The 27,677-nt window shown below is 43.9% G+C and overlaps 1 protein-coding gene and 1 long non-coding RNA gene across 3 annotated transcripts in view; one reads left to right on the top strand and one right to left on the bottom strand.

Annotated features, from left to right (window-relative positions):
• Positions 1 to 4,457: 4,457 nt before the first annotated feature.
• Positions 4,458 to 27,677, top strand: part of LMO4 (LIM domain only 4) — a 24,726-nt gene continuing 1,506 nt past the window's right edge. The window contains exons 1-5 of one of the 2 annotated variants that reach the window (XM_035537921.2): positions 4,458 to 4,799; positions 6,758 to 6,996; positions 13,601 to 13,697; positions 14,052 to 14,207; positions 18,351 to 22,697. In XM_035537921.2, the coding sequence (XP_035393814.1) occupies positions 6,761 to 6,996; positions 13,601 to 13,697; positions 14,052 to 14,207; positions 18,351 to 18,359 (498 nt within the window). In that variant the 5' untranslated portion in view covers positions 4,458 to 4,799; positions 6,758 to 6,760 and the 3' untranslated portion in view covers positions 18,360 to 22,697. Of the gene's footprint in view, positions 4,800 to 6,757; positions 6,997 to 13,600; positions 13,698 to 14,051; positions 14,208 to 18,350; positions 22,698 to 27,677 lie in introns of those variants that run through there. The other variant, XM_035537920.2, reaches the window with a different exon arrangement.
• On the bottom strand, positions 19,146 to 24,112 carry LOC118243660 (uncharacterized). Its single transcript, XR_004777299.2, has 2 exons — positions 22,691 to 24,112; positions 19,146 to 20,303 (listed from the first exon to the last, which is right to left on the bottom strand). It is a non-coding gene; the product is annotated as an uncharacterized LOC118243660 (long non-coding RNA).

Here is a 27,677-nt window from a genome sequence, read left to right as displayed (position 1 = left end):
TAAGTTTAAAGTAGTTCAGTTGCTACTTTTATCTGCTGTTTTCAAACAGCACCAAACTGTGCTGTCCCATCCTCTATCTGACCATTTATTATGGTGACTAGCAAATAGAGGCAACATGTTAATACAAGCTCTGTAAAAGCATCTGTGAAGAAAACATTCTTTTACTCTGGAGGGTAAGTTCCACATGATTTTATATTTTTAAGTATTTGCAAAATTAAGGATTTTTTTTCTTAAAGACGGCAATATCTGAATCTAAAAATATTCATGTTTATATCGGTGACAAAATATCACTTTACAGATATGCAATCACAAAAATCAATTGCCAGTACACCCTTAAGAATATCAGAATAATATAACTGATTTGCTTTAAAAGTGCCTTGTTTTATTAGACTGTGGAGTTTAAAACCCTCTTTCAAAATTCACACAGCATTTCCAACTGTAAGATTGTTTTATATGGTGAACTTATTACATGCATAGTCTAGTGGCATCTGAAGACTTTTAACTTAGAACATAAAGTACATGTAAGTTCAAACTCTGATGTCTCTGACTTAAACTCAGTTTCAGGACTTCCTGCTACTGGTGGCTCATGGCAATATATCAATTCTTCCAATAGGGATGTGCACAGGACAGATTAGTGAACGTAATTTTAGCTGTATGAGGTCATTACAAATATAGCCTTAGCTCTTCCTAAAGTGGACTTCATTGTTAATATAAATATATATCTATAGTTACTGACATTTATATTAGTTGGCTCCTGTCCTAAGTTACGGATACAGAGATGATAAAAGGGTCTTGCAAGCCCTTACCTAAGTGAATCATGCTTACTAATTACCTTCCATGGTACTGGGTTCCTGTAAATAAAGTTACTCACTTTACTAAATAAAGTATTTATAAGCAAGTCAAAATTTATACATATATTTCTAAGAGCGAGTTATCTTTCTCTGTGGGGCAAACAGTACAGTCTACTGTTTGGAAGAGAATGCTGAGAGTAAAGCCGTCCAGGATTCTTTTCAGCTTCTGCTAGGGTGCGTACTCTCCCGCATCGTTGGGTATCTGACTTAATCCAGTCACATTTTAAAATTGTTTAAGACCCTAAAATGGAAGATCTCCTGCTAGCATAAGGATGCATTACTTTCAAATAAGAAATGGCTGTTGATTTTTCCTCGCTGTTTCCAAAGAGGCTGGGGTAAGAGGCTTTAAGTCTAATTGTTTGTTCAAAAGGTGTAGCTTGCGAGACACAAAGACTCACAAAGTGCGACATGGAAGATCTCAAGACAAAGCAGCAGCCTCAGTGTTTCTCTCTAACGAGAACAGGAAAAGACAGTTGAGGTCCCGTAGGAATGCCGTAGTTAGGGGGAGAAGCAAGGCTGCTTTCATGAATGGGGAGATAACCCTGGTGAATTCTGGACTACCTGCTATCTTAAGGGTGTGTCTAGGTTTAAGAATGATTTGGATCACAGGCTGTAACATTTTCCAGACATTCAGATTGCAACTACTACGCCAGCAATTTTATGCTTTCCTTTCCCTGATTCCAACAGTACCACAATATAAGCAGCCAGATTTTCTTCTGCATTGTGTTTTTTATCCATTCAGCCAAAATTAACAGTCTTTGAGGATAATGTATGCCAAGTGAATTTAAATCTTGCGGACTCAAATCGACCTAAAGTTGATGGATACATTCATGCCTACTGCTGAAATCTACCAATTACACAGAACTATGTTAACTTACCATAGAAACATCTCATCTAATAGCACAGATGATGTTGAACTAACTAATTACATTATGGCACATAGACAATGAAAAACATAACGAAGATGACAGCACAGCAACAGCAGATGCTGCACAAAAGAAAAATTAGAAAAATATTGCTCTGCAAAATGCTCTCTGTTAAGGTTTCCTCTGTTAAAATTAATCACAAAAATTAGTGAAGATTAGATTTCAGCAAAAGATATGTGCCTTGTAATGGCATTTGGAAAACGTCATTAAACCATTTAAAACTCTACTCCTTGAGAAGGTAATTCCCATTTTTCGTATCACTATGGGTTTTAAGACGAGTAAACATTTTAGTGCCTATGGCAGAGTTTCCTGGGAGAATATCTTTCCCAGTAAGGAGAGGTCCTGATGGTTTTTCCAGAGCCTGAATGTGGTAGCTTCCAGCCATTACAGGCTCAGATAATTAGACAACTTAGATTTTATTTTAGCTTGGCATTTGCTCTGTTCTCGTGCTCTTGGCTGTCAGTGACTGTTGATTATCTGTAGCACGCCTTGTTACTTTATATATTTTAAACTGTAACAGATCCTAAATAACAAATCTAAAACTGCTGAGTGTGTTTAAATGTAATGTATACATGGAGATTACATCCAGATGATATACTTCATAGACCTATGATAAAAAAAAGCATTGCTTTTAACCACAACACTGGTCCTCTCCCCCTTCCTCCCCGGAAGCTTTCCCTGAGCTCCCAGTCTGCTTTAGGCACTGATCCTGAACATATTCCATCTGATAGACAGAAATAGGCTTTTCCCCTACTTCTAAATCGTACCTCTCATGCTACTCGAATTTCAATACTTTATTGGCTCTCTCTCTCTCTATATATATAAATCTAAGATATTCTATTTTCCCAAGTCCATTTTCCTAGATAGACTTTTTTTTTTTTTCCTTCAATTTTAGCTGGTTCCTGGGCACCCTTCTGCTTGGTCCAGCTCCGGCCGGGGATGCAGAAACGAAGGAGGCCCACAGGTGGCGATGTGGTTAAAGTACACCTGGGCTGTGACTGCCGAGACTGGATTTACCAGTCGGCCTGTCAGAGGGAAGTCGGTCTGCTTTTTAGCACCAGCGCTTTCATTTGCAAGCAGATACTCCCGGCTGAAGTTTCATATACCTGTGTCAGGATGTTGCTTCTACGCTAGACTTCAGCAGGAACAGGTTTAAAATATTATGTTGCCTCAGATGACTGAGACAGTGGCAGCTCTCAGTCACACTGCAGCCACTGGGTGTGTACTTGACATCAGCTGTGGCAGTGTCCCCGCACTGTGCAGCGACCTGCCCGCACGCAGGGCTGCCCTCTCCCATGGCACACATCAATTTTGGCCTGTGTGTACCTGCCGCAGCTGCCCGCCTGCTGCTGCAGTTGCAGCGGTGTCGGACCAGCCAGCCCGACTGTCCTCACTGTGTTGGCTGCTGCTTATGTCAGTCAGCGGCCTGGAATCGAGAAACTAGCCTCATGAAGTTTTCCTGTTGTTTAACAGATCCTGGAAATATGTAATTTGTCTGCCTCTGAGGAGCCCATTTGGGTGTGCGTGCACCCCGTGCTAGGCAGAGCCAGGCAAGAGCCTGGTCCAGCAGCCAAGCCGGTGCCCATGCTCGTGGGAGAGCCGTTCGCTGGGACAACACCCGTGAGTTACGGTGTTCGTAAAGGTACTGAGAGTGTTTTGAGGGCCTTTTTTTAGCTATACGGTGCTATGTTATTGCTTGTCTTGCACACTGCACCTAGGCCTCAGAGGCGTATTTTCCACTTTTGAGCGTCCCTACTGAAGGGTACTTCTGATTGTCCTTGGGCGCTCTCTCAGAAGCCCAGCCGTCCCCACAGCAGGCGAGCAGTCCCACTAGCTGCCGGCCGCTCGCAGCAGCCTGACCGACCCCTTCCAGACCCCCGGGGGGCACCGGCAGCAGCGGACCGGGCCGCGCCGATCGCTCCCGAGCTGGTGGCCGCGGGGGGACGGCTGGGAGCCCCCGGCCTGGGGCGGCGGGGCCCGGCGGCGGCCTGCTCCCGGCGGCCTGCTCCCCGCCACCGGGACCCCGGCGCCCGCCCGGCCCGGGGGGGCAGAGGGGTGCGGCGGGAGGCCGGTGCCGAGCCGGGCCGGGCGCCCCCGAGCCGGGAAGGGCGCGGAAGGACGGGGCCGGGCCTGGCGGCGGCGGGGCCGGGCCGCCCCCGGCCAAGTTTCTCAACTGGTGGCCGGGCGCGGGGCGGGCGGCGGGCGGCGCCCTAACGGCCGCTCCCCACCTGCCTGCCTCCTTCCTCCGCATTCCCCTCCTCCTCCTCCTCCTCCTCTCCCCTCTCTCCTTTTTTTTTTTTTTTCTCCTCTTTCACTCATTCCTTTGTCTTCCCCGGGATTGGCAGGTTTTATTATTCCGCCTGAACAAGCCGGGGGCGGATTGGCTGCGGCGGGGCGGGCGGCGGGGCCGGCCCGGAGTGTAGTTGGGATTGCGCCCTGTCAGTAACACATGTGCGAGGGGCAGCGGCCGCACACGCACGCGGGCTCACGCGCGCTCACACCCGCTCGCACACCCGCGCGCGGCGGGGACACGCGCGCCCACGCGCGGCCGCCCCCCCCCCCCCCGGCCCGCCCTGCCCTGCTCTCCTCCGCTCTCCTCCTCTCCTCTCCGCGGCCGCCCGGCTCGGCTCGGCTCGGCTCGGCGGGGAGCTCGGCAGCCGGCGGAGGGGGCGGGGGGGAGGCGATACAAAGTGAAGCCACATTGCCAAACTTACCCGGCGATTGCGGCAGCCGGCGGCGGCGGCGCCCTGCGTGTGCGGCTCCGGCGGCGGGGGGCTGAGCTCTGCGGCTCTCCCCTCCGGGGAAGCGGGAGCCGCGGGGAGGACCGCGGGCAGCCGCCCCTCGTAGCGGCAGCGCTGCTCGTCCAGCCCGGGCTGCCGCTCCCCGGGCTGGGGGCTCCCTCCGGAGCAGAGCCGCAGCGCGGGCGAGCGAGCGCGGCGCTGGTTCCCTCGCACGGCGGCAGCCTCCGCGGTGACCCCGAGCGACGCCGCTCCCGGCCTCTGGCAATATAGAGGGGAAGCAGGTAAGGAGAGCGGCCGCTGCCCTCCTCCGCGGGGCCGCGGGCCGGGGGGGCGGCGGCGGGCCCCGGGCATTGTCGCCGGCCCCGCGTACAAAGCCCGGCCGCCGCCCGGCCCCGCCGCCGCCGCGGGGAAGGGAAGGGACGGGGAGAAGGGGAAGGGAAGGGGAAGGGGCTCCGGCGGCCGCCGAGCCCGGGCGGAGGGGCCGGGAGGGCGGGGGCGGCTCGGGGAAGCCGCGTCCCCCGGAGTAAACAGCGCTCCGAAACAGTGGCAGGAGAGATCAAAGTGAGCTCGCTGGCTTCGCTCCTCGCCGATCCCCTTCCTGCCCCCCGCACGGTCTTTTGTTTCGATGCGGGAGAAATCCGGTGAATCACCTAATTAAAACCAAGACATGAATTAAGCATCCATTTTTGTACTACAAATTGCCAGCTCTCCACTCGTCCCTCCCTTGGTCTCCATTAAAAAAACACCAGAGACGCTGTTAAAAGGGGGGGGGGGGTGGTGGTGGTGTATTTTGCCTCTAGCTTCCAGCTCTGCTTTCTATTTCACTGACTCCTATCCCAGGACCTAAATTGCTTGGCTGTGTAATTACTAGAGTAAGCCTATTTAAGTTAAAAGCTTTTTTTTTTTTTTCCTCCCCCCCCAACTCTAAATGAAACTTGATGAGGGCCCGTCCTTAGTTATCAAGGGAGTCACTTTCTGGTCAGTCCTCTTGATTCATCTTTTTAGATTTAATCAGCATTAAGGTATTGCTTGTCCTTAAGAGCTTTAGCTTAATGGGGTTACTGGATGCTTTTCTCAGTGTAACGTTTCCCATTTTATATATATCTACCTTCGACAAAGACGGGCTAAGGTGGTAGCATGGAGTCTTTTTCTTTCTTTTAAGAAATCCGAAGTGATTTAAAGCGCAGGGAAACGGTTTACAGACTCAGAGTAGGAAATGCAGATTCATTTAGGCTGTAGCTGGAAACTGTAACAAAAGGCAATTCCTTGAACAAATGCATCAGAAATCAATTTACATAAAGGTATATGATGCGTTCGGATAAATGCAATGCTAATGGCTTTTAGAGTGGTTTTCTTTCCAAAGTCTAAGGGTTTTTGTTACAGCTTAATTGGTGCAGTTCTTCTGGTTTATTGTGCGGTCACTGGACATACCTCCAGGAACTCTTTCCGAGGAAATGTGTGTTTAAAATCGGCCTAAGTTCGCCATCTCCTGAAGCCAAGTTGGGCCGGTGGCAGGAAAAGTTCGTCCTCGCTTCCCTGGAGGTATCGGGCTGAGCGTCCTGAGCAGATAGCCAGATGCCTCGGCATGAGCACATACGGCTTACGGAGGACAAAGACAAAACATGCTGCTTAATTGGCAGTAAATAACTTGATCTTTTTATAGTATAAGTGACTAGAGGAACACCGGGAGTTTATTGGACTCTGGATTGAAGGCAACAAATTAATCGGTTTAGAGTAAGCTTTATGAATTGATTCCTATATTATCTCTCAGTTGTCCTGCTTGTGTAAAACGTTTATTAGAAAGTGAAAAATGCCCTTTGGTAGCAGTTTGGGGGGGCAGCCCCAGCCTGAGCGCTGCGCTTCGTTATCCTGCTGCTTTCCTATGGCAGGCAAACTTTTTTTTTCTTTTTTAAGTAACAAAGCTTTAGCATTTAAACCGCTGATCAAGGGTAGATTAGCGAGGCAGAAGTTGAGCGTGTTTGTGCGGGAAGTTAACGGGCGTCCCGAAGCTCACCGGCCTTCCTCGGGGCCGGCCGCGGCCTCGGCCCGCAGCCTGTGTGTGTGCCTCAGCACCGGCACCGCCGCACCTCGGGGCCGGCCGCCCCCGCCGCTCCCAGGAGCCAGCTTCACGGCTCCCTTTCACCCTCCCCGTGCCCCCCTCCCGAGCCGCGGGGCCGTGCCGGTGCCGGCTGGGGGCTGCCGGCCCTGACCCGGCCCCCGCGGCGCCCCTGTCCCGCAGGCCATGGTGAACCCCGGCGGCAGCTCGCAGCCGCCCCCGGTGACGGCGGGCTCCCTCTCGTGGAAGAGGTGCGCCGGCTGCGGGGGGAAGATCGCCGACCGCTTCCTGCTCTACGCCATGGACAGCTACTGGCACAGCCGCTGCCTCAAGTGCTCCTGCTGCCAGGCCCAGCTGGGGGACATCGGCACGTCCTGCTACACCAAGAGCGGCATGATCCTCTGCAGGAACGACTACATCAGGTGGGCAGGGGGCGGCGGCGGCGGGGGGGCGGGACGGCGGCTGCAACTTTAAAGTGGTTTGTCAGCACAAAACAAGTCCCGACTAAAAATAAACAGCAATCAGGGAGGCTAAATTAATCTGCTTTGTTGTAGTGTTGAAGGAGAAGCGTGCATATCTGAACGGTAAATGTTAAAATCGCGGGGCTTAAATAAGGCTGTGGCAGAGGTGCTAAATAATGAAACGCCTGCCTTTAGTATCTGATTAATTATGATATTTACATAAGCACCTTTAAACTCCTTTGAGTGGAAACAGAATGACTCATTCTCTGCTCTCCTTGTGAAAGAGCTGATTACCCGCCAGTCGGAGGGCCAGCGCTCCTGCTTACCGCCCCAACGGGAGCGTTTGGCTCCGCGTTACAGGGGGCCCGAACCGGCATTTCTCTGAGCTTCAGCACGGAAAATGTGGGGAGTGGGAGCAGAGGGGATACGCTCTCGCTCCGTATCCCTTATCTCTTCCTCTTCCGAAGCTGTACGCTGTAAGTGCCGTAGATTTGGGTAGGGGGAACTAAGCCTTCCTAATCTGGCATCTGTTGGGGCGCAGTGCGATTATGCACAGTACCCCTTCCAGCGCGCTTCCCATATAATTAATAGAAGGAATTCATGAGGTCAGGTGCCCGTGCGATCTTTTCAGGTGAACTCAAGCTACTTAAACTCATTAATTTAAAAGGAGGCATTTTGAAGGATTACACATTTAATTTGAGTAAATGGTTTGATAGACTGTTGCACATGAATGCTTCAAGGAGGTGTTCTATTTCAACATCCAGTAATTAAAAAAAACAACAAAAAAGCCCCATACCTTCCCAGCATAGCAGAAATGCATAGTTAAAACAAATTGTGTTTTGTTTGAATGCTTCTGGCTCCTTGCTTACAGTAAATGTCAAGAGTTAACCCGGGTTTTTCTTTTCCCTAATGGCTGAAAAGTTCCACTTTTTTCTTCCTTTCTGCAAATCTGGCCGGAAAACCTTACAAGTTTGTTTATGTTGTAAAACTTGACTTCTGTTTGAGAAGATCAGCACTGTACTGAATATGTGCAAATGCATGGAGGCATCCTTAGCCTAAAAGGTCGGTGCTGAGGCTTGGTTGCTCAGATAACGCAGCCTCTGTCCCGATACGTGGCCTCATCTTCAGTCAGTTAAGTAGAAGAAATGCAGCTCTCAACATCTTTGAGGAATCAAAGCCTTAGCTTTTGGGGGTATTTTTAGAGAGAAATGCCAGAAAATCAGTGCGTGTAGCTTTTTAATAGTGCTTTTTGGTCATCGTCCTAAGCAACAAGCCTAAGCCTGGCAGAATTCTAATTAAATAGAGCAGAACAGTGTTAGGGAAAGAGTCTTGTTTGAAGTGGAAACATTGACACTACTGTTGAGATGCAGTGAATAGTACAGATTCATCACTCGACCAACACCATCAAACAAACCCTCATGTCTGATTACTACTAATTAAAAGGAGAAGATGCGTCCACTGTATCCCAGAGGCAAGTTCAGGCAAGCTTATCACAGTCCTTTGGTTTTGTGTTGCCAAAAACTAATACTAGTGTATTTTGATGTAGGCGATTATGAATAGGATGCTTTATCAGATGAGGGTTTTGAATTGATCTCCTTGTTCTATCGCCTGACTTCTCTTTAGATCTGGGTGATTTGACTTGCAAAAATAACTCAGACAGATGCTTGCTGAAACTTGAACTGGACACCGTACGATCAAGGTGGGGTTGGACGGCCTGGCTGTGTGAGGGCTGAGTTAATTTGCAGCTTTCCCTCTGGAAACAGACTTCGTGGGCTTCCACGCAGGTCGTGCTGGCATGTGCGAGACCCTGGCCCTTCTGCTTTTGAGGCAGACCCTCTTGGTGGCGGAGGCGATGCTCCTGTTTGGCGGCCAGACCCACCAGTGCCTCTCTGCCGTCTCCCCGTGACTTGTGTCAGGCTCTCGCAGTGCCAAGCTCCCTTCCCCGGGCAGCAGCCATGGGCACAGCTCCTAACGGGGACACGGGGGCATGCAGGGCACGACTCCTGAAGCGAGGAGGAGCGAACAGCCGGGCAGGCGCCAGGTGAGGGGGCCTCGACTCCTCCAGGCCAAGACAGCGCGGGGCTGTTCATTACTGAGCGGTGTGAGCCCTCCGACGTCGCGTGTGGGTTTGTTGTTGTTGAACCAACACAGCGCTCCCCTTTCCCTCCCTGCCTCCCCCCAGGAGCTGACCAAGCACCAAATTAGCCGTGGCGCTGGGAGAGCCGCCGCAGCAGCTTTCATTGAAAGCCAAGGTTCCTGGGAAAAGAGAGAGAGGCGAAAATCCCGGCCCGCTCCCGCTCCCTCCCCGCCGCCACAGAGGCGTTCGCAGGGCGGAGAGCGGAGCGCAGCCCTCCCAACCTTCAGATGCCAGATAAAGCAGCAGCGTGGCAGCGAATCCGCACAATTAAAAGCTTTAATTAGTGTCTCCTCCATTTTCTCTTAGTTCTGATAGGTTTTATCTAATGAGATCTGGTCCCTGGCTTAGATCTGCTCGGAATGACGTGTCCGAAATGAATGAGAGCCGCGTTGCAAACAAAACATTTAATTAACAAAATTGGCCTCTAAGAGAGAGCAGGGAGTGGTGGGGAAGGGAAGGGAAGGACGGGGAGGGGGAGGCCGCCCAGCCTCGCTTAAAGGGGCCGTGCCCGCGGCCCCTCCCCACCCGTCCCCTCCCCGGGGCGCAGCGGGACCCAGGCCTGTCCCTGCCCTGCCATGGGGTCAGGGTGTCCCCACGGCCGCTCTGGGAGCCAGGCCGGGATGGGAAGGGATGGGAAGGGGGCTGCTGGGCAGCGAGTTCATTTCCCTGGTAATCAGCGGCAAGCTGCTGCATTTGGGGAGTGCTGTCCCTTTAATTGAACAGGCTAGGTAATTAAATGGCACTTTTCCAATAGGACGTGCTAGGTAAATCTAATAGTTGGTTATTTAATATCACTTTGAAGTCTGCCCACTCAAGCACAATGACAGCACAGGAGCATGTGAACTATTAGCTAGGAAAAAAAAAAAACAGGATCTCAAAAATTAATTAAATCGCATGCAATTTAGGGGGAACGTTTATCTTGATTTGTCATAACAGAATTAATTCAAGGCCTCCAATTCACTTGGGGGCAGATCTGTTACTCTGAATTAACCAAGCGTAATTTGGCTGTTTTTTTTTTCCTTCCCCTTCTCTAATGCAGCACTTGCCATTATGCACAGCCCCCCTTTTAAGTATCAATAGCTTCTGGTGCTTTTAAGGTGCTCGGTCTCTAGTTATTCTGAAGTACCTTTAATGGACTTGGCTCCAGGCGTAATTTCTGTGTTGCCTTTCTTTGTTACATTTAATGTAGCTGGTGCAGAATTTAGATTAAATATAGGGAATGTACGGAAACACCAATGGCTTCTGGATCAGTAGGTCTGGATGTGCATTTCTCTCCGAGAGGGCTTGGATGTATGTTTGTGGGCACAAATACGTACTGCGCTGTGCAAGGTTTGGAGCAGTTACATCTGTCTGCCTCCACAATGTCCGAAACAACTGGAACCACAATTTGTTAGTGTAAGTTGCTTGAGATGTGCGTCTGCTGATTCTGGATTTTGAGCAGCAGGACGTGAAACTGGACTGAAAAAGATTTCTTGCTGCCTTCGTTCCCACTCTTGTGAAAGTTCTGAAAAAAAAAAACAACAAAAAACGGGAGTGCTTGTGTGTATGGGGTGTGGGGAATGCAGTGTTGGAACTACCCAGTAGTTAATTTAAGGTGGCTCAGTAAAATGCTGTTAAGTGCAGAAGAGCTGCCTTGTCCGTATAGGGAACCTCTTGATGTTTGTGATTGATTGCATTGCCCAAATGTTGAAATATTAATGACCTTCTTGGACTGAGGACCCAAAGAGGAAACTGAAACCAATTCTGTCATCACAATTAAAGAGTCCCCTGGCTTTAATTAGCCTGACCTGGGGTATCTCTACCCATTGCTGCAGTTAAAGAGAAAAGAGCCCATTAAAGTCCAGTCTGAGACCGATAGCTACTTAATTGAGCACCTAAAGCCTCAAGCCTTTTAAATCAAATACTGTCCTGGACAGTCCCCCTGGTTAGATAATTAGCTCTCCAGCCTCTCAGAAACCATGTGAAACAACTTTTTCAGAAAAGAATAGTTACTGTGGTGGACTTCCTTTACTGGTAAGAAGGAATAACATTTTTTTTTATAGATAAAACCTTTTTCCTGCGAATGGTATTAGAAAACAAAAACATTCATAAAAGCAGAGAAGGAAAAATAAGCCTAATTGTCCTTGTAAATAACACAGCGCTGGAAAGGTGTTGTAATTTTCAGGAATTTCAGCGGAGATTCAGCCGATGTGACTTTGGAAAACAGAATTGTTCTGGAAGCATGCTGAGGGAAAACCTAAGATGCGTGGAAAACCTCTGGATTAGTTTGACTCCGTTTATTAAAATTCACAGACATTCAAGGTGTACAACCACTTCTAGTCGGAGAGAATTGTATAACAAATGAATGCTTAATGAAGACAAGTAGCGCAAGGAGATCAGTATTCCAAAAGCTGTGTTTTCAGGCGGGTGCTGCAGTCGCACAGCGGGCTGGGAGAGACCACTGATCATGTTCGTGTTCTCCCAGACAAGCAGCGTTGTCTGCTCGTCTGCAGGACCTTGCCTTTCTGCCCCAACCCTGCCAGTAATGCCCTCGTCATCACCCATTGCCCTAGATTTGTGGATCTTTGCTCTAGATACGTAGCGATGTCTCGCTGCCTCCTCTCGGAGTGCTTCCCATGCACCTTTTCTACGTGCCAACTTCATTACTAGTAACAATGGAGGAAGAAAAATGCATATCGTAAAGCTTTGGAAGTAACCTCAATACATCATGTGGCGGCTCGGAACTGGTCCTGATTTAGAAGATGCCCTAATAATGGACCCTCAGTTTCTAGACAGTTTAGTCCTTTTGGCTGGAGGTCCTGACAATGTATTAGTTCAGCTTTCCCTTTGTAACCGCTGTGATTCTGCAAGAACGTGTCAATGTGTCGTGGATCTCAGACTAATTAGTTTTGAAATGGAGTTTTGATTGAACTCTTCAAATCGATGCTGCTGCAAAATTTGTTTCTCAGCTTCCTATTAAAAGCCATCTTAAGGGGCAGTTTTACTACTCTCTCTGTCGTTCAGTCGATACATTTAATAACAACTTACAGGCTATTTTCAATAAAGTGGCGACAGCAAATTAGTAGTTTGAACATGACAAGCCTCCTCTGCAAGCTCAGATTCTGAAAATTCAAAGCAATTATTTTTATACAGAGGCACACTGCAATCGTTCAGATTACGGGTATTCTGTTGTAATGCGTCTCTGAGGTTGACACAAACAGAATTTTATGACTTTATTTGGACAGGAAGGAGATGCAAATATTAATATTTATTATGACACCAATACGCTAATTTGTAAATCCTATTACTGTGTTTTACATCGTGCAGAAAAGTGGGTCTGTGACCCTGCCAGCTAGTTCAGTTTCCTTTTTTGCTGTGAAATGATTGTGGTACTCTTTATAAATATTTGTGTGTATTAGAGAGAGATGCGCAAAAGCAAATAAAGGTTTTCTAATTCTAGCTAATGCAATCTGTAGAAGTAGAACTCAATAATCATTATTGTGTTATATTTTGAATCGATGTGTTGTGCCTTTAAATGGATTTGAAGAATTATGTATATATTTTTCTTCACCACTCTTCTGCCTATTTCCCCCCTCCCCCCGCTGCCTGTGCCCCCCCCAACCCAATGGCAGATGTTGTGGTCTCATTTGATTGCATAGGAAAACTGCAGTGATACAGCAAACACCCAGAGAGATATGATGACAAATGGGTCCAGATCCCGGTAAATTACTTTCTGCTCAAATCGAAATTTCATTCAGTTTGTTGCTAGCAGAGATGAAGTAATCTAAATTGTGGACTCAGGAGCAGATAGAGGGAAGTTGGAGCAAGCATTTCATTATCAAGAGAGAGAGAGAAGGTTAGGATGAAAGAGATGAGCAGAGGCAAATCTAAAGTGTTGACACCATGATTGAAAAGGTTAACCCATACACATTATATATCAACCTGGATAGCAGAGAGTTTCTAATGGAAACTCTGCACTGATGGAGGTTTACTGGAGTTTCAATACACTGAGCATGATGTCTTCTTAGATATACAATCAAATCCTCTTAACCCTTTTGATGACTCATATCTCAAGATATGATTAAAGTACAAAAGAGTTCTTCATATAATTTCAAGGACACAATGCATTTAAACTCCAGTCATGAATTGTATCTTTTTTTTATGATGAACCCAGTAATCTGATAAAATGTGTGTAGTACAGAATTGTGTGTGTTTCTAGAGGTGTAAGTCAATATTTCTGATTAAATCCTGTGTAACCACATCTAAGGTAGGGTGAAGCTACCAGTTGTGATATGAAAAAGTATGTTTTTGTATAACAACACGTAAGCAAGTTGGAAGACAGGGGTCAGAAGTCTAAAATCCTTGTGTAATAAACCATGGCAGTGATGTGCAAAAATGTTTAGAGCCTCTTGTGTTTTAAATAATTCATGATCATCACCTCTGTTTCAGGTTATTTGGAAATAGCGGTGCTTGCAGTGCCTGTGGACAGTCCATTCCTGCTAGTGAGCTGGTCATGAGGGCACAGGGCAATGTCTATCATCTTAAGGTGAGGGGGTTTTCTACGTATTTTTGTTATTAGCTGATGAGAACTGCCATGCTTCTGTAGTATAAAATCTGCATCTGCTTGTGAATGAAGTGTGAAGCAATAACTAGAGATATGACTACATATTATGAAGCTTCCCTTAGTGTGTAGCTTTGTTCCCTCATAATCGGTAAAACTATACTTGAGTTATGTACTGCATAGTCCCAACAGGTAAGACTAATGCCATGTTTGGAGGTACTAGAAACCAAGCAGCTCCATATCTCAACTGTACTCACAGTCTCTGAAGTGTAATTTTCAAACCTGCAGCATACTTAATTTGTGCTGTAGTTTCACTTGCTGTCTTTTTTCCTTTTGCAGTGTTTTACATGCTCTACCTGCCGGAATCGCCTGGTCCCAGGAGATCGGTTTCACTACATCAATGGCAGTTTATTTTGTGAACATGATAGACCTACAGCTCTCATCAATGGCCATTTGAATTCACTTCAGAGTAATCCACTGCTGCCAGACCAGAAGGTGAATACTCAACAATTACTAATAAGCTTTATTAGAGCTAAATGAAGATCAATTTCTTTTCAATCTAGCAGTGGACATTCCCCACCCCTGCAAAGAGACCTTTAAGTAACTGAATTTAAGTAACATAGGCATGGGGTACAGGGAGAAAATACTAACCTTTAAATATGACACATAGGGCGAGTCAGTTTATTTTGGTTTGGGCATGTGCAGCTGTACAGCTGTTGAACTCTTTATGTACAAAGCAAAATGGAGAGCATACGTTAACATAAACTCTTAACAAAGAGAAGCATTTTATTTTATAATCTTGAAATTAAGGGCTACAAGAGAGCAGGTTTCTGTGGGAGGAAAATTAGATCCTTTAATATGGAAATAAATGTCTTGTGAAGAGAAGGTTCCTGAACCAAACCAGTGTAAGGTTTTAGTTGAGGAGGCATGCTGGGGTACTCTTTCAGAAGTATTTCCTTGTCTGTTTTATATGTCATAACTCAGATTTAAAAACCAAAGTGCTATTTTCTTATCGCTCCATAACACTAATAGCTCAACTAGAGATTGTATATCTCTGTGGTTGATAGCTCTTGGTTTCTAGCTAAATGAGTAAATAATGACTGTACAAATCATATAGAGAAGAAGAAGAAAAAAATTCTGATCAACAGTTGTCCTGTAAGGCTGAAACTAGATAGTTTTAGATCTATTTTAATCTCCTTAATAAGTCCTAAAGCTATGCAAGTGAGTGCATTTTGATAACTGCTGTGCCTAATTTGTAACAATTACTGTCAACCTTGAGTTAAGAGACTGTTCATTCCACCCTGGTCCAGAAAAGAGTGAATGTATGACTCTTGCACATAATTTTATTCACATCATATTTCATACTGATTATGTATTGATGACATTGATTCATTTACTCTTTACAGCGCCACTTGCATGGATATTAAATCTTATTGACCACAGATGAATTTTAATTTCAGATTGGTGATAGATTTTTCCATCAGCTCTGATAGTATATTTGACTTTTTCATCATTAACCCAGGCAATCACACAGCACTGAGTTATTGCAATGAAACAAAAAGCGCACACTTCAGTTGGTAATTCTTTATGGATTTACAATAGGAACTTCATTAATGTCTGTAAGGATCACAAAAAATAACATTTATCTGCAAATAGGAATTTTGAAGATTAAAAAATCTGGGACAAATGCTAGGCTTATCTATTCTGTAACATGCAGAATAATTTTTAGTGCTTTTACTTAGTGGAGAGATATATGCAAGAAAACACAAACTGGTTTTTAAGGTCCAAGATTTTTTTGTTTTCTCGCTACATTTCAATATCCATGTTTGCTTTTTTTTCCTGTGCATAAATTTGCTGATTAATTTTAAGTATTCTTTCAAGTCTTATGCAGTGAGTGTAATTACATCAAAATAAAACATGGACTTTTTTATTTACTTAATTTGTCAATTGAGGTGATGAGGGAGTTGAGTACCAAAGTCGTATATATAGTTAGGCAGAACAAAGATAATTAAGATTGGAGGAGAATGTGCAGCTTCTTTTCAAGGAAGTACAAATACAGTTAAAGATTCATAGATACATACTGTTGTGAATTTTAATGAAACAAATCTGTAATACAGAGTAGCTGGTGGTGAATCTGTTAAATGAATATTTGTAGGTATCCCATTTCGAAATATAGGTAAAACCATTCATCTTTATACACTGCAGTAAAAGGTTTACCTTTCTGAGAGAGTGGTTTATCCACTTGTCTTCTGTGAATGTAAAGTTTAATGTAACTTCAAATAGGTGTCTAAATTGTCATTTAGTTTTATCAGTTTCTTATTATGCCTTAGTAAAACATAAAAATGATTTAGTTGCAATAAAAGCAGTAGACATGATGAGGAACATAGAACATGGAAAAGAAGTAAAATTGGACTAGGCTTGCAGAGCTCACAACTGAAGACACCTAGCAGAAGCTAAATGCAGAGAAGATGCTGAGAGCAGGTCTTTATTAGTTCTGTCACTGACAATTAACTGCATCGCTACAGTCGATGATGAGGCAGACAAAGAGGTATTAAGGAGAAGATTGGGGAGAGGGGTTATAGTTTGTTTTGATTCTTTATAATATAATGTCTCCAGAAAACGGTGCAAGTTTCCCTCCCGGTTTTCTGAGGGGAATTGTGGAGTGCCTGAATTTCAGGAAACTGAGTTACAGTTGAGGAGACGAGTTGGTAATTCATAGGTTTGTCAGGTGGCTGGAGTTCTGGAAGATACAGGGGCAGGTGCCAAAAGAGAGCTTTTGCGTGTTAGCATTTTAACAATCTGAAGATGTAAACATCACAGATGGTTTTCCAGAAAGCTGTGTGTTTTAGGGCCACTAATTAAAAATGTTCTTCCACTATGACAGAGTTGGCTGTAACAGATACTCTTTATTAAACATTAAAGATCTATTAGTCTCCAGGTTATTCTGCTGCTAGAGATTGTAGACATAGCAGAATATTCACAGGGTTTTTTTATTCAGCTGAAGAGATTGAGACATACTCCTTGCAATAAAACACATTTTTGTTGCATTTTTGAAGGTGACAGTTATGAACTTACTATTCTCTTAATATGTAGTTGACAGTTAACATGTACTGGTGATTTGTGCAGGCAGAAAGGGTTGCATGATCTGACTTTGCTTAAAATCTTGATTTTGTTTTTAAGGAGGCAGATGCAGTGGTGTCGGCTATTACTGACTTTTGCCTCCCTAAGTCAATTCACACATGGAAATTATAACCTTTCATCGCTTGCTTTGAGTCTGAAAACAAAACAGAACTATTTCACTTCAGCTTGGTACTGCTTGCCAGCAGAAAGCAAACTCAGTTTGTGATGTCCTGTGTGCCATTTTATTTGAAGGGGTTGTGTTGTCCTCTGTAGAGAATTGTCTATACTTTTTTGGCAGTGGTAGTATTTCTGTAGTATTTCTTGTTTGCCAACAGTATTACCGCCTACTAAAAGTGTAATTTTTCCACCGGTTGGCAATGTTCATAGCAAACGCTTGTCTTCAGCTTCTAATACTTTTAAATAAAGTATGAGTTAGATTACGTCTTTCAGAGAAGATCTTAAAAATCTTCTAGTTTACATATCACTCAACAATTCCCTTGTAGTTACATAATTGGTGTTGTCTGTGTCCATAGTAGAAGATATTTGATGCTCATTTATTAAATATGCTTGCTGGCTGCTCCCTAATCTTTGTTCTGGACAGACAAATTACCTTTCTCACACTGAGCTTCAGCTCTGGGGAATTAAACCTCCAAGCCTCTACTACTTTAATTAGCTTGAAAGTGGGGGGTTGCAGTTACTAATAGACCTCAGGCTTTTAGTAACTTAGAGAAAGGGTGAAAAAAGAACTTCCTGGGAAGCGCAAAATGTCATTTAAAAACCATAAAATTCTCATATATATTATTTCATTTTGGTAATTGCAAACAGATTGTATTTGAAGACTATGGATGATCATTTCTATTTTATCCATGAAAGTTTAGATTTTTATTGAGTTAGACACTTTTAATTATCACAATTCATTAACACCAGTGTGAAAGCACATGTTTGACTTCATATATTAAAATGTTTATGTAACATTAACTAACACACCAGATGAGGAATTTTAAATGGGGGGTGGAGGGGGTGGGGGGAATCCTGAAATATCTATATTTAGCTCTTGTGCAATGCAGCATATTAACCAAAGTTGCCTTGGGAGGATATTGGCTGTACTTCTTATTTGCTTTACACACTATTTCTTCCAATTATAAGATCATATTACTAGCTTCTTCAAAGGCATGGCATAATGTTTCTTCCCCTTTAAAAGGGGCCCAGAAAAGCCACCTTATTCACTGTACGATGTGCTACCAGAAAGTACACTTATTTATTGTTGTCGTGTTTTTTTTCTTTACTGTCTGCTCTTTTTAGTAGTGAAACTGCAGAAAATATTTGCTTTTTGCTATTTGAAGTTGAAACATTAGCAGTGTGAATGGATAGTGTAGAAAGCCTTAATCAAGTCACAGTTGGAAAGTAATCTAATAAAAAAGAGATTAGTGAATAAGGAAAAGACAAAAGCAGTCATGTTGTAGTTTCCTATCTCAAATTTAGTATTCTAGCTAAGATACCCATTTTTATTTCTTGCAGGTCTGCTAAAAGGTCAGAGTAATGCAGAATGCGTGCCTTCATCTCAAATTTTGTTCATCACAGATGGATCCCATGTCTCCAAGTAGACAAGTCACCTTTGTAGCTAGCATCAGTGCCAGCTCCATACCATTGCACCTTCTTTATTCTTGATTGCCCTTCCCACATTTATTGGTGTATTAAAATGACTGAATATGAACATTAAGGACTCCATGAACCTGGGCTAATGGGAGACTGTAGAGAAAATGAAAAAAGATCCACCGGAGGACATCTTTGGGGGGGCGGGTGGGGAAGATGACTAATGAAGCTAATTAAAAGAAGCATTGAAATCTGCTTTCTACCCTCATTAACAATTAGCAGGGCACTGGCCAGTTTGTACCCTGTGTTTTACCTTAACAACATTCTATTTGCTCTTTGTATATTTAAGTGTTGTAAGGAAATGTGTTTCAATCAAACTGAACATGAGTTAAAGGAAAGATGTGGCTTTTGTGATATTCTATCACAAACACTTTTATTGTATCTCTGTAAAATACAATGTATGTATGCATGTAAGTGTTTTTGTCCTAATGTTGCTACTTCCCATGGCAAAAAAAAAAAGAGAAAAAGGAAAAAAAAAGTCAGGCTCATAGCAGCTACTGTGTAGAAATTTTCACCTACTTCTAATTTGCTGAATGAAGAAAAATCTTTTATTTGTGATATTTTCAGAGACATTTGCTCTAGTATGGTGTATTTAAATAATAAAAAAGTAAAACAAAAAACACTGAATTGAGTATGGGTTTTAGAAACTTTGCTTTATTAAAAAAAAAAAAAAGAAACTACATTCGAAACATTACTCTGAAACTAAGTCTTACATAGTCATTACCTTAATTGTCAGTTACCTTTAAAAGTAGCTTTTTTTTTTCTTTTTTGTCTTATGCCAGTAAAAAACCTGTTAAACTACTACTGTGTTACTCTTGGCAAGGATACAGAGCACTGCTTCAAAATGATCTTTATTTTTCAATGAGATTCTTACTTCTGGTAACAAACAAATATATTACAGTTCATATTGCAGTGAATTATGGTATATATTATAGGTATTGTGGTCTCTTTCTATCCAGTTCTTTCCCCCAGAACTGTTAGGGGTATGCATGTGTCTGTGAGAGTGCAAACATGAGTGTGTATGTATACATCTTAAGAGGTCAAAGAATAATAACAAAAATAGAAGCAACAAAAGGGCTGTACTTCACGCTGAGCAATAGAATTGAGTGTTCATAAAAAGGGATACAAAAGCTATTCTGATCTGAACAACACAAAGTTGAGTTTGTTGTGGCAAGAGACTTAACTTTTTAAAACTGATAAGGAAAGAAAAACACACTTCCTGGAGTATTTCCGAGAGCAAACCAATCTCAAACATGATCTGTCCTCTGGAAGGAAAGAGACAAAAAAGCAAGAAAACTTCCTCTAAGCTTAGAAAGGGAATGACTTCATTTACTGGGTTTTTCCCTTCAGCTACTTATTGGTAGATCTGTGTAGAATAACTTTTGAGAAGAAAAAAAATCCCCGCTTTTCATTCTTATAGCAAGAATACTAACGTGAATCTATGACTGTGCATTGAATGCCTTCAGTCAGGAAACTGCAAGCACCTAGAATGTGTGTCTGCTGCAATTCACAGCAAATCAATATTACCAACTCTTTGGCTTTTATCGGAGACTAATACATTTGAAATACATCATCATTATGGTTTCTTTTTAATTCTGTTTTCAAGATGTTCACTGTTTAGCTTTGTTTGGTTACGGAGTGAGCTTGACTTACTTTTGTTGTGATGCTGATACACAAAAAGCTGAATTATAGATTTGTCTGTCTAAACCAACAGCAGATCTTTTTTTTTTTTCTTCAGATCTTACTTCTTGATTTCTAGTATATTGGAGGTCTGCTGAATTTCTTCTTTAACACTTCAGTGCCTGTGCAAAAATTGGACTGTTGCAGAGAAAATAAAATGATGTAGTGTACAGTATCAGACAGTAAAGACAAAAAAACACTCGCATAACATATAAAGTAATAAAACTACTGAAGCTATGTATGTCTTTTTTTAATTAAATGCACTTACGTATATTTTTAAAATAAGTTTGTAAGGTTTTTGAGCTGGCATTAAAGTCTTTAGGTAAGAGTCTTGCAAATTGTGCTGCTTGAATATCTTTGAAAAGACACTTGAAGTCATATGAATATAGAATTCAAGTATTAGTGAGTCTGCAGACATCTTTTTATATTCTTTCAGTATAAGCACTCAAGGTACCGTGTTTAAATCTAACATGTACAGATTTTTGGTTGTCCAATATAACCTAGAAGTGCTAAGAAGATAGCTAATAACTTCTAGTAGTATAGCATTTAGTGATGTAGAGGTTGAAGTTCATTAACAGCTTTAAATAAACTATTATATGACTCGTTTGTAAAGCACAGCTACCTATTTAATAGCTTACTTTAAAAGCATTTCTTAAGTTGCAGACCTATAAGATTACAAATGTCACTCATGTTAGCATAATCCACATGCAAGTGATGAAGCCTTTGCTTTGATGTGCTAAATTGGAGGAGGACTAATGGAGCTATGAATATACAATAGAACATATTTTAAGTAGTATTCTTCCTTTAGGTAAAACACTTTCTTGAAACTAGAGGCATTGCAGACAATAAAACATGCTGTAATGGGGATGTTAGGTGTGGGTAGAAGGCTACTGGAAACACTTAGATTTGTCCATATGTGAAAAATGACTTTTTTTTTAAGATCTGTAAGGAGAAACGTGTACTTGTTCACCTTTTATCACATGCATTTGCTAGGCTGAGCCTGAAATACACCTCCTGCATTTAGTGCTGCTGAAAAGTCATACAAATAATCATTCAGTAAGAGCTTCCCTCACTTTCAAAAATGAATGCTGTTAAAAAAAATCAAAGGAAATATTACTAATCTGAAATCATCCTGGTGAACCTGGATAAAATGCTCTGTCTATACTGCATCTAAACGTCTCAATCATATAAATTGTCACTCTTATTAATGAAACAATTTTGTAAAAAGATTGCCCTCTAAATGGGTTTAATGTTTTTACCTATCCAGCTGTCTAGTTATGAGATTTACGCATCCTGGCAGGCAGTGGGACATTAAGCCTTTCCAAACCAAATTCTGTTTGCAACAAGATACTGTCTTTTCAGTCCTACATGATTTATCTTTAAATATTTTAACAGGTTATGCAGTATCTTGTGAAATATAAAATGAGAATGTCTTACCAAAATGAAGCCTATGAAATTAAGTCACATCTTTAGAATATTAACCACACTGCGTTTGTCTCAGTTTTTCCCTGTTAGTTAACACAGTTAAAATTTGCGTCATCTAATTTTAGGAAAAATACTAAAAAAATAAATAAATCTGATACTAGCATAATGTGACTTGCTAGCAGGCATTTCAAAAGATCATTTTAATTTAAACTTTATATCAAAATTCCTTGGCTGGTATTAGGTGTTAAGCTTTTCCAAGGACCTATGTTCTGAACAGCTTTATTGAAGTAAATGAAATTGAGACCGGGACATGCATGTATATATTTTTTTAAATACTTCTTCAGTGTGAAATGGTGTGTTCCGGGACTGGTGTCACTGCCTCAGCCTACCCTACATCAACTACCAGATAGCCATGGTTGCTGCTTGTTACGTTTTAGTACCAGGTGTATGCCTATTGTCAGTCCAGCGAAGCCACAGAAGAGCTTATTGCAATTAAATAGCAATTTGTTTCTATGAAACTGCAATTAAAGTATTACTGATCAGCCATTTTAGATTGGCAGGGCTTTGCCTGCATGTTAAGCAGTGAGGAGCTCTCGGTTCATATCCGCGGAGCCTGAGCTGTGAGCGGCAGCGAAGTGCAGCAGCTCGCCTGCGTCCCCGGTTGGGCTGTAGGCACGAGCCCTTGGCCCCGTGCCCCTCAGCACGCGCGCGCTGCGGGCAGCAGCAGGCCCGTACCTTGGGCTGGCAGTGTGCGGGGCCTGCAGTTATTGCTGCTTTCTGCTCCCGTGTAAGCAGGGATATGCGCGCTTCCTAGGGGGATGTTTTCCACTTCAGATTGATTCTGTGGCAAATGGACTGCGAGCTGTGGGCCGCAAGCCAATAACGCGCTGCAGGTCCTGACTTGTTGGAGATGTGTAAACAGGGCTACTATAGCTCCTTAATCACAACTAATAAAAGACTAGATGAAAGCAATCAATTACCCCATAAGCTCTTTGTTTTTGTTTTTTAATAAAAAGCAGGCATATATCTGACATGGCTGCTATTTTCACGTCTGTACAACAGAACAGGTGAGACAGTTTAAGGCACTCACACCGTCTTACCGGCTGTGCCCAGGCCTTGGTGGTGGCGGCGGCGGTGGCAGCGGCGGTGGTGGCAGCAGTGCTGGTGGCAGCAGAGGTGGTGGCAGCAGAGGTGGTGGCAGCGGGCCCTCCCTGAGGACCCACAGTGCCTCCGGCCCCGTGCAGGGCAGAGCCCGGGGCCGTGTGGCGGCTGCGCCTGGGTGACTGCGCATCTGAAATGTAGATGTTCGGTGCAAATTAAAAACTTGTTTGTAAGAACTCAAAGAGGAATTAACTTTGTAGTGGTAATTATACTTCTTAATTATCACCGTATTTTAACAAAGTCTGAGGCACGTTAACTTCAGTTCCTGCATTTTTGCGCGGCGGAGGCTGTAGACATCCTCGTTCCTTCGCCAGAGGGGATGACATCACACCTGTGGCATGCATGAGATAAGCGTGGCTTCGTTCCGCAGTGCTGGTGTCTCTCAGAGATGTTCCTTGGAGGGGGGGAATGGCCCGTGTCCCACAGCTGCCACGCCATCCCAGCCGAGGGCGGCCAGGCGGGCTGCCGTGCCGGGTGGCAAAGGGGTGGCACGAGTGCCCGTGAGGCGGCCAAGCCAGGCCCTGGCTGGTGGCGAAGGGCAGGGCGATGCCTGCGTGCGAGCCGCTGCGAAACCAGCGCGCCCGACAGCCAGGAGCTCACTCACCCGCTGTGGCTCGGGCCTGCGCCAGAGCCCAGGGCCTGAAACAAGCCCTGTTTGCTGGAGACAGACGAGGCTGTGTTGAAGATTTTTATTTTTTTCCCCACACTCTGTGGGTATTTTTTAACAAGCCAGGTTCTGTTGTTGTGTTGCCTTTAGCCGCATGTCTATAGTTACGTCCACAAAAATGTTTTTTTGGCATGCAGGGGGCTGTTCGGCTCGATGGTTGGGAAATGATAGCCGTGGGTTTAAGTCTTTGCCTGGTGAGGCACCGCGTGGTGCTCCCTGACCCCTGCTCACTTCTGGCTTCTCTGCTGAAGAGCAAGCAACAGCCTGGCACCCACGGGCTGGGTTTTTATTATTATTAGTATGTTGGTGTTGTTTTTTTTTACGTGAGGCCTCTCAGTGCTACTGTATGAAAAGCAGCAAGCTGCAGAACAGTAGCGAAGTGCAAGCCATACAGAGGCCATGCCACGCTGGGTCAGGGAAGAGGCAAAGGGTCCAGCAACGTCTGCTGGCCCCACAGCAGGGCAGCACTGGAGGAAGGTCCCTAGCCTCTGCAGGCCTGGCCCCGCAAAGAGATGGGGTTTTCAAACAGCAAAGCACGCACACCTGGGATGGCTAGAAATTTTAAACGGTGCTGAATAACCTTCAAAAAATATGAGCTTTGAGCTTTAACTTCTCTTGTACTTACTGGTCAAACACAGGTCTCTCAGAGCACTGTGCCATGTTGTTCCCATCGCTCCCGCATTTTAACAACCATTTTATTTGTTTAAATCTGTTCCCTGCCACGTTAGATGTACACCCCAGCTGACGAAAACACTGAGTTTGAAAACTGAATTATTTTTAAATGGTTAAACAATGTTAAAAAAAAAAAAAAGTATTTTGCTTAGTCACTGCTATATACTTCAGTTAAAAAAAAAAAAGAAAAGCTCAACAATTTTGCTGAAACAGTCCTTCAGTCCTTCAAACCACAGCATTAAGACCAAAACTAAGCTTGAGAAATTACTGCCCCAAAGGAATTGAGAGAGAGAGCATGACAGTGGCGAGAAAGTGGACCTTTTGAAAGGAGTTAGTCTCTCCAGTGAGGTCCTGGACCCCAAGACCCTGCCCATGAGAGCATCAGCTGCACTGCCAAGCACAGCAAAGGCAGCAGCACACAAGGCAACCGTGCAGACAGGGTCAGCCCTGGTGCTTCTCGGTGTCGGGGAGCAGGGCACAGCACAGTCCCCGCTGCTGCTGGCTGTGTCCCTTGCTTTCACGGGAGTGGTGGCTGCCGAAGCGCTCCGTGCCGTGCAGCCGGGTTCCTCTGCAGCCAGCACAGCCGCTGTTTCTTTTCTGTGTTGTTGGAATAAGCTGTTAATTACATTTTGAAATATCCATGCACTTTTCCTCTTAGGGGATCTTTCAAGCGAGCCTTCCGCTAACAACGTCGGTGGTTCGCCGAAACCTCTTGGAATAATCATCAGTTTCATTGAACTTCTGCCAGTTGTTTTGTTAAACTAAATGGAGAGAACAGGGCCTATATTCTTTCTCGAAACGGAAGAGATTGCCCTGTGATTTGGGGAAATCTTGATTGCTTACAGAAGAATAAATGAACAAGGCAGATATTAACTTTACACCTGACTTCAATTTCTTTGAGAAGCAGCAGAGAAATGTCCAGTAGGAGGAAAAAGATCCAGCTAGAACTCATAAGCTAGCCAATAATAGTCTAATTTTATTGTGCTGTAAAATCATCGGCTGCTTATAGAAAACAAAGGGGAAAGGAATGCAGTATTTGTCTTTTATTCTTACAAAAAAACTTGAGATCAAACAGCCTCTAAAAGACTGAGCTGATATGCATCCGACTTACGTATTTTTTTGATATCCTCTGATAGTCATTCCACTGATGTGTTTGATAGGTAATTATATCAGCCATAGCAAGATGCTGATATGAAATAGTGAAAGACTTCAGTGTTTTGCCATAAAGCTTACACCCCTTGTTATTGAACTCCCATCAGACTTGGGATCTGCAGCAATCATTTGAAAGCTGTAGCTGGTATTTTTGTGCTTAGGCCACATTTAAAAATTATTATTCTTGCTTCATCAGTTAGTCTTTTTAGATGGCTTGAAAAAAAAACATATTGCAAATGAGCTACTATTCTTATTTGTTGTTTTAAGAAGGGTAAGCACTGGAGTATTCAAATGGAACAGATTATACCTTTAATTACATCCAAACAGGATGCTGAGCTGATTTTTCTATTTTCCATTTAATTGCTATAGTTCAAAAAGATATTGCAAATTTGTAAATGAATTATTTAAGCATAGCCTTCTGGCCTCTGTGTTTAGGAAAGAGACCAAAAGATGAAGAAGAAGGGAAAAAAATTAATTTATAGGGCAATATTGCCACTTGCATCTTTAAAAACTGTTTGAACTTCTTGGGCAGGTGTTTGAGCTAGACGATGTTGCATGCTTTCTGGGAGCATTCAGTGACTGCCACGGGGTTTGTTTGCATCCCTTCCCCCTGAAGGAAGCCCCGCATGTGCTGTGGGTGGCAAAGTGCTGTTCTTCTCCAGCCTGCTTACCAGCGAGCATGCCACTTCACCGATGCGATCCCAACCAGCCACCGCTTTTGTGGATGTGCTCGATCTCCATTTTCCTACATGCAAAATGAGAATAATGAAAGCAAACACAATTCATCACTTCTTAAACTAAATATATTTCCATTTTGTTTGCATGTGCATGTGCATATATCACTCACCGTATATATTTAGAATATGTACTGTGACATTACAGCCAGTGATAAATCCTACTCGCTTACTGTATGTGTTATTTGCTGCAACATTAAGCTCAGTAAGAATTTTATATGTAACTTGTACCAAAACTAAATATATTGTGGAATTGATGCGCAGTTGTAAACAAGAGCATAACTTCCCGATTCAACACAGTTGAAGGTGGCAGCTTGTGTGGCAATTCTTTTGTAAACAACCACAGACTTTCCAAAGAATAAGTCAGTTAATTATATTTTTAATGATGTTTTTAGAAAATAGCATTCTTGGTGGAGGGAAACCTATAACACCAACACAAAGAAGTAAACCTAGAGCTTGTACTGAATCAAGAAACGCCGTGGGGGAAAAATGGATCTGTGCTGGGCCCAGGTCTTTTGCTCCCCTGCCTTTTTTTCTTTCTATTGAAAGTGTCCACGTAGAGGAGTTTTTATAGCTCTGGTAGTTTCAGAGCAAGATGACACTGCCAGAATCTTTTTCTTTTCTTCTTCCTTTTTTTTTTTAATGTGTATATGTGGATTATCTTATTTCATTATTTTCAATAGTGCTAAGTATGCGCTACCCACTTAGAGAGCTGATGCCGTGCATAGCAAAGCTCAAGATGTCCTCTTAAATACACACAGCTTATGCAAGGCCATGATATGAGCAGGCTTTAACCACTAGCAGCGTTGGCAGCTCTGAAGGGCTGATATGATACAGCCTTGCCGAGACATCATGGGTAGCATGGGGAGATCCAGGGAGAAGCTGAAACAGACGGAGTAAGAGCAGTACACAACTTTTATTGATGAAGTTCAGGGGAAAGAGGCTCCAGGGGCAGCTGTATTAATCCCGTAATAACTTGAAATATAATCAGGCCATTGCTGCAGGGATGGGTAGGATGGGAGGGAGGTGGAGGTGTCAGGGTTTAAGTTCACAGGTTTTCCCAGTTCATTAAAAAGTGAATCAATCAGAGAAGCGGGCTTGCTTTTCAAAGGGCTGGCAACGGTGAGCGGCTTCGGCCATCGGGAGGCAGGCAGCCGCGGGAGCTCGGCAGGCATCAGGCTCGGCAGCCGGCTGTGTTTTGCCCTGCTCAAGCCAGTAAAACGTGTTATAATGTGCTAGGGGAGATTCTGGCTGGATTTTGAGGACTTAAAAGCCAGGCAGGGTTGGTGCTGTGGGCCATAGAAAGGTGACGCTGATAGATGTTTATAAAGGGGAAAAAAAAAAAAAAGAAAGTTTTGTTTTATGTTTTCTAGAGTGGTGGTTTTACCAGCAGGCAAACGGGCAGAAGGAGCCTGCCTACAGGACCCCTCTTTGTAGGCAGCTGGTATAGTAATTAGCTCATTACTATTAATTTTTGCCATCCCTGGACGGATCGGTGACGTATTCAAGAACAACAAAAAAAAAAAAAAAATGGAACTTCATAATATCTGTGGCTGGCGCTTCTTGCGTCCTTTTGTTTAAGCTGGTGCATGTACACAGAGCGGGGAGCAGCCTCAGAGCGAGATGCTCATACCCACAGGCGCTCAGAGGTTTAGGACAGAATGCCCTACATTTAAATAGGATTCATTACTTTTTAATTAC

Source organism: Cygnus atratus, chromosome 8 (genome assembly GCF_013377495.2).
Source record: "Cygnus atratus isolate AKBS03 ecotype Queensland, Australia chromosome 8, CAtr_DNAZoo_HiC_assembly, whole genome shotgun sequence".
NCBI classification, from domain to species: Eukaryota; Metazoa; Chordata; class Aves; order Anseriformes; family Anatidae; genus Cygnus; species Cygnus atratus.
This window is presented reverse-complemented; position numbering and strand designations above follow the sequence as displayed.